The sequence below is a fragment of the Phaethon lepturus genome, unplaced genomic scaffold, assembly GCF_000687285.1.
Source record: "Phaethon lepturus isolate BGI_N335 unplaced genomic scaffold, ASM68728v1 scaffold17680, whole genome shotgun sequence".
In the NCBI taxonomy this organism is placed as follows: Eukaryota; Metazoa; Chordata; class Aves; order Phaethontiformes; family Phaethontidae; genus Phaethon; species Phaethon lepturus.
The window spans coordinates 4371-15340 of record NW_010512794.1 but is presented as its reverse complement, the minus strand read 5'-3'; the positions used below and the strand labels follow the sequence as shown (position 1 = coordinate 15340).

Below are 10970 nucleotides of genomic sequence, written 5' to 3'. Positions count from 1 at the left end.
CCAGCTGGCAGGGAGGTCTGGCAGGTCACAGGAAGCTCTGGGTTGCTTAGGCAGTGAGGGGGCTTTTCAGATGTTTCTTGATCCAGCAATATTGCCACAGGATGCAAGCAGAGACTGTCTTATGTGATGGCACATTATCAAGATATTTTTCCACTGCATCAAGTCCAAACCAGCCCCCATGAGCAGCCCAGCACTGCTGGGCATCTCTTTGACAGGCACTCTTCGGCCGTGCTGTTTGTTGTGCAGGATGGTGACTGCCAAGGTGTGGGTCCTGAAGAAGCATTTTGAGGGTTTCCCCAAAACCAGCGACTTTGACCTGAAAATGATTGAGCTGCCAAATGTGAAGGATGGAGGTAAGTGAGTGCCACCTGTTTTTATTTTTTCTGGAGGTTATCTGGTTGCTGCCAAATGGCAAGGCATCTGTAGAACTGTTTGTATGTTTCTCTGGCTTAGATTTTAGAAAATGGGTTGGCACGGCTTGTGGCAACCTTAGCAGAGAAGGGCGATTGCTCAAAAACATGTATGCTGATGGGTTTGGTGGGTTTTAAGACACGCTGCCTTCTGATAATACCCTTGGAACGAGTGGCTGAGCTCTTCTAACTCCAGCATGCAGCAACCGTGGTGTGCCTTTCTCAGCCTCATGCTGCCTAATCACACGTGCCTGATGGCAAAGGCATTTGAATGTGTTTGCAAATTAAGTTTACTGGAGAAAATTGCTGAAGTGATACGCCCTCAAAACCAAGAGCCACAAAGAAACAGAATTTGATTAATTTAGAGAGAAGTGAACCATTACAGAGCAAAAGAGATAACTGTAGTAAAATCCAAACATGCTTTACTGTCAAAGGGTTTTAATCTACTTTATCTTGCAAAATCCTTTGGAGAAAGCTGGAGAAGATGATAGCCTCTGGGAGTAGGTTTCATTGGAGTTTTTAATTTTGATAGGGAAGGTATTGAGGATAGCACCGGGGGAGAGCAGAGTGACTGAGGTGGGAGTGAGCCTGCAACTGGGGGTCCTTGGGGCTGGAGTCAATGCGGCCTGGTCTTTCCTTTTAACAAGCAACACAGCAAGGGTTCTGTCTGCATTCGACATCTGGGTTTTTTGTCAGTGCTTATCTGTTATATTTGACCTGTTGTGACAGCAAGACACAGTAAATGAGAGAAAAAAAAAGAGAAAAAATGCACAGGTTTTATTCCTGTGTTTCGCTGTTTTGAAAAGGGTGGGGAATATGATAACTTATTATATGGAAAAGCTGTTGATAAAAGAATGAAGCTTGATTTTTGGCTTCACATGGATGTCTGTACCATGCTGTCTTGAACCTCACCCCACCGCTTGTTCTTTACAAAATTTACTCCAGTTTGGAAGGTGCGCCAAAGGAATTGCATTAAAGTACTAGTTATGTTTACAACTTAAAAGATTTGAAAGGTGATTTCTTCTTACATATACTTTCAAGTGTTTTCATAGCATGTGTACTTCTGTAGCATTCAGACATATTTAAAATTTTCATGTCTGTGGGTATTTAAGAACATGGAGTCATTTCTTCCTTCCCTTTTTAGTGCCTACAGCATTGAAGAGGCATAACTTCGTACTAGAGTAACGCTTTTAAAGGAGTTGGCCTTTTTGTTATTTTACATAGCCTTGACTATTCTTCCCGCTCTCTCTAAATAATGGGAGAATATTTCTATCTTCATATATTTCTAGCTTGTACTACCTCGACCACTGTAGCACAGGCAATGAAAAGTATTATTAGGTGGACATGAACAGCTGAAATTACTGTGTGAATGCGAATTTAAAGTAAAATTTGTTTAACAGTATATTTCACAAGGACTAGTAGCATTAGAGACAGTAAGGTGGATTAGGCTATCTCGAAAAGATACCTTATTTTCTATCTATAAAAGATAGCCTAATGCTTTCTGTTTTAAGGCAGCAAAGTAGTGTTTGTATTTGACCTGTGCCAAGGTTTCTTACCGCCCTCTGCTGGCTGAATCGTGGGAAGGCGTTTTATATATGGGTGGAAAGTTACTGTTTTGCTTAGGGGTCTGACCTCTTGAGCCTTTTATAAGAAAGGGGAGGCAGATAAAGAAAAATAGGGTTGAAAAGAAGCTAGCCTGCTAAAGAGACACTGCAGAAGGTGTCTTTTGTAATAGCACAGCGATAATCCAGACAAAGCTAATGAATGTAGTAGTTGTTTCTGGTAGTTTTTCCCTAAGGGATGATGGGCTATGGGGTTTTTGAGCTGTCAGGAATTCCTATTGCTTTTGTTTAAAGACTGACTTGTGGAAACTATGCTTTACTGCACTGCTAATGCCCAGGAATTTGCTTTGTCTTTTGTTGCAGAGTTGCTGCTTGAATCAGTGTTTCTCAGTGTTGATCCTTACATGAGGTATATCTTTTTCTTCTTTTTAAATTGCTGGCTTGATACGTCATGTGATCTCCCACTTAAACCTCAAAAGAACATGCACTGGGAGCACCCCCTGTTGCCAGAGTCCCAGATGCCTTTGTCTGCTTTTTATAAAATGTGTGTAAATTACAAGATTCCCAGTATAGAGCTGTGCCAGATTTAGCCAGACATTAGGATAACGATACTGCAGCCCTAGACTTTTCTTGGACTCTGCTGTTGTTCCTTGTGATGTCTTTTCCATTGGAATGCAAATGGGTTCAAATGTGACTGCAGCCCTGTTGCAGTAGCTGCTTCACTTATCATAGCAACCTTGTATTTAAGGATACATATTCTAAGTAGGAAATTGCTGATATGCCTATGTTAATAGGTGGTAGTTCAAGCACAGGGAGACTGGGTAGTTTGAAGAAGCCTGGTGAACCCTAGTGTCAGAGTTCTTTGGAGTCTCAGCGTTCTTGTAGTGGTGGACCATTCTGGGAAGATTAATGCTATTGTGTCCCCAACACTCTAGCCCAGTATTTGGTCAAGATGGGATGCTGAAGTAGCTGCCTATGGAAAACATCCAGTTATGTCATTAACAATTACAAGCTCTTTGCGATCTGTTGAACATCACTTGTGAGCTTATGCTCTTTTTCTGTGTCAGACAGTTGCTACTACTTCATAGTGTATCATCTGGAACATCATTAAGGTTGCTTACAGTAAGCCATGTCTCTGTCTGTGTTACAGACCTTACAGCCAAAGGGACATGAAGGAAGGAGACATAATGATAGGCACACAGGTTGCCAGGTAAGATCTTCAGTTCTTGTTATCCATACATATGGCAGATCTCAAAGGAATGTACTGACATTCGAGACATCTGCAACCTGCATTACATCTTCTTGACTTGAGTCTACATACTTTTGCAACTGTATGGTTATCTGTAATTGGTTGGAATGTGGTTTTCCTTTAAGAACTTTTTTTGTCTTCTTGGAGAGCATTTAGGCCTCTGACACAATCTATATGTTATTTCTGGTGATAATATTTTCAAAGGAAATTCTTACCAGCGGAGGTATGAAGGACCGACCATTGTACCTGCCATGTCAACTTCACATTTTAAAATCTGATGTGCTGGTAATTGCATGCCCAAAACCATGCATGCTCTCTACTCCAGCTGAGAATACTTCAGTGTCACCAAAGATACAGTTCTAGCCAAGGGGTTATCTACTCTTAAATCCATCCTTTCCCAAGCTTGTGGTAGTTTAGCTACACAGATGTTTCCCTTTGTCAGCTTGTTCCTGCTGTGCCCTCTCTAAGTTGCTGCCCGGGAACATCTTGTGGCCTTTGACTCTTGTGTTTCTCTGCAGGAACACCGGGGGCTGCAATAAATTAACAACCAGGTCTGCTGAACAGAAGACCAACTCTTTGCAATATTTCAAAGCTGCTTACCTACCCCTTCCCAATGTAGTTTTCCTGTTGGGCTAAGAAAGTTGAATTTTCATTTGTCATAGAGTCACCACATGTATGAACTTATCCCTGTTATTAGATACTGGTTTATCTCTGATTTTGTTGTCCCAAGAGGTTCCATCTTCAGGATCTTCAACCTTTAAATGGTGTGCATGTTGTCTGAGAGGGGAACTGCTTGTTACAGGCTGTGACTTCTTCCTTTTCCATCCTTGAATCCCGTCATCCTCTTTCCTGCCTTCTAACTCACAGAAGCCTAGTCTGAATTCATACCAAACTGTTGCTAGTCAAAAAAAAGTCAGCATCCATGAGGGAACATTGGATTTGTTGTGGGCAGGGCTGAGTCTAGAATCATCTTGGCCAGTATCCCCCTAGTGATGAGAGATTGTAAACATTTCAGGAAAGACATCAGAAGCCTACAACATCAGCAGGTACGGGCTAGATGTCCTGACGGGAAATATTTCTTTTCTCTGGCATCACAGGGCAACAGGAATAAGGGAGGGAAGAGCCAGTAATGATTTGTCTCTGATAGGGTGTTTTTTGTTTTTTACAGGGTTGTAGAAAGCAAAAATCCTGCTTTCACAGTGGGGGCCTTTGTTGTGGCTAGAAGTGGCTGGAGAACTCATTTCATCTCTGATGGGAAAGACCTACAATGCCTTCCTTCCAGTTGGCCAGAATCACTCCCCAAATCTCTGGCTCTTGGGACAGTTGGCATGCCAGGGTGAGTTTTGAGATGCAAAGGCAACTATTCCCTGCCTTTTGCTGTGCAGGATGTTTCTGCCTATCTGTATGAACTTCTTCCTTATATCTTATACTACCAGTATGTTTTCCACTCACTCAGGTAAAAATCATGTGTGCTTCTGGGTGCCACTACCCTGTTGAGGGCCTGAAGTTTGGCCCATCCTCTAGATCAGAGGGAATGTGCCTTAGAGAGGCAGTCGTCAAGAGTTGACCATGTCAAAGGCCTTACGGAAGTCCAGATAGATGACATCGGTAGCTCTTCGCTTGTCCACTGATGTGGTCACTCCATCATAGAAGGCCACTAGATTAGTCAGGCAGGACTTGCCCTTGGTGAAGCCATGCTGGCTGTCTGGAATCCCCTTCCTGCCCTCCATGTGCCTTAGCACAGCTTCTAGGAGGATCTGCTGCAGGGTCTCCCCAGGCACAGAGGTGAGGCTGACAGGTTGGTAGTTCCCAGGGTCCTCCTTGCTACCCTTTTTTTAAAGAAATTTGGGATAAGTTTTGTTTGTCTTAAAGAATGACGAAAACTGAATCTTTATCTGGTTGTGACGATATTTGGTTCAGTGTGGTCAAGTCACATCTCTGTGTCTGGTGTCTTACTCCTCACTGAGCATTCTTTCTTTTTCTCAACAGCCTCACTGCATACTTTGGTCTGCTGGAGATCTGCAAGATTAAGCCAGGAGAGACGGTGCTGGTTAATGCTGCAGCTGGCGCTGTGGGCTCTGTGGTGGGGCAGATTGCTAAAATTGGGGTGAGTGGCTTGAACTGCTGATAGTTGCTCCTCAGAAGGCTCACCTGGGAGACAGGGGAGCAAGGCCATGAATGATCAGGAGGGCAAGCATCTCTGAAGGCATGCCTACAGTAAGGTCTTGAGATGGAACAAGCTCCTGAAGATGTAGCAAAGCTAACTGAATATTTCCTAGAGCTCAGGAACTCGTATGGTGACAACAGCCTGACTGTAAGGGTGATCCCTCCACCCAGCACTCTGTGAGTGTCAGCCTGTGTTGTGAGGGGATGTTTAGAAATATTTTTCTCCTTTCCTTGCAGGGTTGCAAAGTGGTTGGCTGTGCTGGCTCAGATGACAAGGTTGCCTATCTGAAAAAAATAGGCTTTGATGAAGCCTTTAATTACAAGACTGTTACCTCTTTGGATGAAGCACTGCGTAAAGCTTCTCCTGATGGCTACGACTGTTTCTTTGACAATGTGAGTTTAGAGAGAGTCTGCTTACCCTGAGCAGACTTGTCATTTTCTTTAAGCTGTAGCGGGAACTCAATACTGTATACATTTAACTGAAGATTACACCAGGAACTCAATATTGAGTTCCATCTAATTGAGAAATGGTCTCCGTAAAAAAAAAACAAAACAGCTTACTGGTTTCCGGTTCCCTTCCCACACTTATTTCTGTGCCTGACTTGGGCAGTAACAGAAAAAACAGCGACCAAAAGTCAAAGATGGATTGTTCCTGGTGTTTGTGAATAGAGATAGAGAAGCTTTCACTCTCTGGAAAGTGTGGCACATTTTGGGGAGGTGGGGATCACAGATAATATTTAACTGGTGCTGAACAGAGAGCTCTGGTCCATTCCTTGCCCCACCTTGGACCACAGGCAGTTCTCTGCTGTTGCTGGAAGGTGAATGAGCATGGATGGCCCTACATTACATCATCCAGGTGGCTACACTGGTACATGTAAACAAAACAGTTGCAAGGCCCACATGTAGATTTGGTGGAGTGGCCTGTAGAGGTTTTCTGACTGCTCCCAGGTACAGCTGGAGTTAATGGGGGCTGCGGACTGTTCTCGATAGGCTGTTTGAATGTGACTATCTTGTTTTGGAGGCTAAGAGAGTTCAACAGTACGGATGCAGTCAAACCATGTTAGTTTGCTTTCAAGCCAGAGAACAAGCCCTAGCTTTTTTAATTTCCTAGTACAGCTAATGTATGCATCATACCTGATAATCTAACACCTGGCGCAGGGTGACATACTAGCCACCTGGTTTAAAGGGCAGCCATCATCACCCCTTTAGCATGTCTTCCTCTCGGCAGTCTGTTCGCCAATCCAGGGATGATGGTGCTGTCCTTCTGTGTGGATTGCAACTCACCCACCTTGGCCTGGCAATCGATGTGAACGCATGGTGCCAGGGCAAAGCACTTGCCCCTGTGGCAGGAGCATCTCATTGCCTTGCCTCACCCTTCCAAAGTTCACATCCTGTGCTGCTAAGGTCTTAAACAGATTTTATGGTCATGTCCATTCCCTTCCCTCTCACTTCCAACTTTTGTGCAGTGCTCTCCCCAGCAGTAAATTTTCTCGCATCTTTTCTCCATTAAAAGTTTCTGAATAAAGCACGTCCCTACTTGGGAGAAGAGGATCATTAAGTAAAAACTTGTTATCACCATAATGTGAAGAGGTAAAGGTGCACCCTGGTGTGGGGGAAAAGCAAAGATGGTGCTTCTTAGTGCCCCTAGACATGCCCAGTAGAAGGAGGGATCTAAGGACACGTCCTGCCCAGTGCTTTTAAACCAAGCTTTGTGAAGCAGATTCAGAATTAAAACCTATTCCCTGTGTTCATAACTAATTTTTAGAAGAGTGACATCGAGTCCTCATAGGTGTTGACCGAAGTGTAAGGGTTTCTGCAGGCACTGAGTCTTTGGCATTCGTGGAACTCATCTCTCCACCCCCTGATGGAACCTGTTGGTGCAACAATGCAAGGTTGGCAGGTTTTGTCAGTCAATGCCAAACACTGCATTGTCTCTAATGCTGCACGTTCTCTTGGTTCTTGTAGGTGGGTGGAGAATTTACCAGTATTGCTATCAGCCAGATGAAGAAGTATGGAAGGATTGCAGTCTGTGGAGCCATCTCTCAGTACAATGACTCTGTGCCTCAGAAAGGTGTGGGCCTGCTTTCTTGTGTCTAAGTTTATTTTGTGGTTGTTGATGGCAGAGAGAAAGACATAATGGGAGTCTTTTGAAATTTTATTGATCGTTTCCATATGCCATTTGAGTGTGTGCATGTATGTGTGTACATTTGGGTAACTAACCACTACTCTGGGACAGCAGGAGTGTGACTGCACTCCTTGTGTGTACATGCATGCATCCCCCTATGTGCACACTCATATTAGATGGAGAATATCAACTGATGAGAAATGAAGGAGAGACTGAACTACTTCACTAGGATTCCCCGGGGCTCTAAGCAGATACAGATCAGTAGAAGACAGGTGTAGTGGCATGACACCATTTACACAGTATGTACTTTTAGATGAGAGAATGGATTTCCCTCAGGTTTTGGGATGAGGCAGCTTAGGGTTTTGGGGTTTTTTTCCGTAAGATCTCAGCTACTGGTGGAAGTGCTGGGAGGTGTGGCTGAGGTGAATATTCACTTTCAATAGCATTAAGTTTTCCAAATTTGCCTTTGTCGTGGTTTAGCCCCAGCCAGCAACCAAGCACCACGCAGCCGCTCGCTCACTCCCCCACGGTGGGACAGGGGAGAGAATCAGAAGAGTAAAAGTGAGGAAACTCATGGCTTGAGATAAAGACAGTTTAATAAGTAAAGCAAAAGCCGCGCACGCAAGCAAAGCAAAACAAGGAATTTGTTCACCACTCCCCATGGGCAGGCAGGTGTTCAGCCATCTCCAGGGAAGCAGGGCTCCGTCACGCGTAATGGTTTCTTGGGAAGACAGACGCCATAACTCCAAACGTCCCTCCACCCCTTCCTTCTTCTTTGTCCCAGCTTTATATACTGAGCATGACGTTATATGGTATGGAATATCTCTTTGGCCAGCCTGGGTCAGCTGTCCCGGCTGTGTCCCCTCCCAGCTCCCCGTGCACCCCCAGCCTGCTCGCTGCAGGCCAGCACGAGAAGCTGGACTGTCCTTGACTACTCAGCAACAACTCAAAACATCAGCACCTTATCAACATTTTCTCATCCCAAATCCAAAACATAGCCTCACGCTAGCTTCTGTGAAGAAAATTAACTCTACTCTGGCTGAAACCAGGATAGCCTTCTAGAAGAAATGGGAGGTCTGAATTTTCTTTGACAACTGACTGGCATTGGACTCCCAGATCACTTTAAAAATAGGACAAGCTTTTGAGATTGGAGCGACTATCACAGATTTGTACGATCGAGGGAACTGTTTTTTAATGTGTGTAAGTTTTTTGAGATTTAGGAAGAACATGAGAGGTTGACAGGGTATCAAACAGGCTGTCAAAACAGTATTTCCAGGATTCAGCTGAAACCCCTCAGCTGAAGCTGAGCCCACTTCTGAACGAAACTGTTTTGAGAAGTGTTGGGCATTTAGCCCCACAGCTTTATGGATAAGGCCTTTGTATCCCTGGGTGGCTGTCTGTCCATGAATCCTTGGTTTTTTGCTCTGGAAATTCTATTTGGAAAAAATAGCAGCTGCTTCTGTCTGGAACAAAGTGATTCATTGGTCTTTACTGGCTAAAAGTTTTCTTTATGCATTGAGTCTTATTTTAAATGAAACTGATATTGCAGGTGGTTTACTGGTTCGCTTCTCTTGCAGGGCCTTACGTTCAGGTTCCAATGATCTTCAACGAGCTTCGAATGGAAGGGTTTATTGTGACCCGCTGGAATAACCGCCGGGAGGAAGGTCTGAAGGCACTGCTAAAATGGGTCATGGAGGTAAGAAAAGAAGAGGTAGTTTTCTGTAAGGCGTACTCATACCATAACTTCCCTCTTTGTCTCACAGCTGTTGAGCAGAGGCTCCAGCATGATACTTTTCTTCCACCTGACTTGATCTTTGAGACTTTTGGGGACACTCAAACCATAGTGAGCATGCCTGGTCCCTTCTGCTTTGTTGAGACCTGTGATATTAGCTTGTGGACTTCAACATATTCCAGAAGGGTGCTTCCAGAGTAATTCAAAACACTTTTCTGGCAATGAAGAATTTCATATTTAAAGTGATTCTTCTATTTCTCATTCAGAAGTCTCCTTTTGTTTGTAATATGAGCAAGGATTTCCATTGTAGCGTTGTGCTGAAATTACTGGCAAGAATGGATGTTTTTATGGAATTGGGAGCTGGACTTTTAAAGGGACTTAATAGGGAATTTCTTAAATTTTGTTTCCTTAAATGGAAGCTGAGTTTAACACTTGGTTCATGGCTGTGAAAAGCTTGTGAGTGTGAACACTGAAGGCTAAGAGGCTCTAGCTTTTAGAAACATGAGGATTTGAGATGGCTTAGCTTTTGATCACTTAGACTTGCAATTCCATGCTTCCTTGTGGGTAGAGACAGGCCTGGCTTTGGATAAGTAATCCCCTACCTGTCCATTGTCTGTGGACGAAGTAGCACTAAATCTGTCCTGATGTGTTTTTACAGCAGTGACTTTTGCTCCCTGTTATGACTTCAACTGGAAAGTCTTGCAACAACAGCCTACCTAGTTTTGCAAAGTTAGTTACCCTGGTGCATGCCAGCTTGTTTCAGATGAAACGTACAAGCTGGAGAAAACTTGCTTGCAATTTAGTCTCCTGAAGATCTTTAGGTTGGAAAAGACCTTTAAGATCATTGAGTCCAACCGCAAACCTAGCACTGCCAAGTCCACCACTAAGCCATGTCCCTAAGCACCACATCTATAGGCCTTTTAAATACCTCCAGGGATGGTGAGTCAACCACTCCCATGGGCAGCCTGGTCCAATGCTTGACAACCCTTTCGGTAAAGAAATTTTTCCTAATATCCAATCTAAACCTCCCTGGTGCAACCTGAGGCTGTTTCCTCTTGTCTTATCACTTGTAACTTGGGAGAAGAGACTGACACCCACCTTGCTACAACCTCCTTTCTGGCGGTTGTAGAGAGCGATAAGGTCTCCCCTCAGCCACCTTTTCTCCAGGCTAAACAACCAGTTCCCTGAGATGCTCCTCATGGGACTTGTGCTCTCGACCTTTCACCAGCTTCATTGCCCTTCTCTGGACACGCTCCAGCACCTTAGTGTCTTTCTTGTAGTGAGGGGCACAAAACTGAACGAAGTATTTGAGGTGTGGCTTCACCAGCTGCCGAGTGCGGTGGGACTATGGTAAAAACTAGGCAGCTGGTGAGTGAAAGCTCAGCAATTTCCTTTCTTCCTTTGACAGGGAAAAGTGAAGTGCCATGAACAAGTCACTGAAGGATTTGAGAACATGCCAGCAGCTTTCATTGGAATGTTAAAGGGAGAAAATCTTGGAAAAGCCATTGTAAAAGTATGAAGATTACATACTCCTGAGAGACTGGCGCAGGAGGGTGTGATTCTGTTAAGTGCTTTTAACTTTCACTGATCGAAAGGCATGTTTCAGTCTTTTTGCTGGATGTTTGGTGATGATAACTTCTGTTAATAATTGGGCTAATAAACAAATGCTTTGCTTTTGAAGAACTTGAGAGTTGCTTCCTAAAGCTACACTAAAAAAAACACCTTA

The 10970-nt window shown here is 44.1% G+C and overlaps 1 protein-coding gene across 1 annotated transcript; it reads left to right on the top strand.

Moving 5' to 3' along the window:
• The first annotated feature begins 247 nt into the window (after positions 1 to 247).
• PTGR1 (prostaglandin reductase 1) lies at positions 248 to 10884 on the top strand. Its single transcript, XM_010288246.1, has 9 exons — positions 248 to 353; positions 2336 to 2381; positions 3123 to 3182; positions 4390 to 4557; positions 5211 to 5328; positions 5625 to 5780; positions 7353 to 7458; positions 9090 to 9208; positions 10653 to 10884. Exons 1-9 carry the CDS (start codon positions 248 to 250, stop codon positions 10761 to 10763), a joined length of 990 nt encoding a protein of 329 aa, XP_010286548.1. The 3' UTR covers positions 10764 to 10884.
• Positions 10885 to 10970: the final 86 nt, after the last annotated feature.

Coding starts and splice junctions, on each gene's coding strand:
- PTGR1 (XM_010288246.1), top strand. CDS start 248: ATGGTGACTGCCAAGGTGTGGGTCCTGAAGAAGCATTTTGAGGGTTTC. Junction 7,459..9,089: donor TGACTCTGTGCCTCAGAAAG/GTGTGGGCCTGC, acceptor CTTCTCTTGCAG/GGCCTTACGTTCAGGTTCCA. Junction 9,209..10,652: donor TGCTAAAATGGGTCATGGAG/GTAAGAAAAGAA, acceptor TTCCTTTGACAG/GGAAAAGTGAAGTGCCATGA.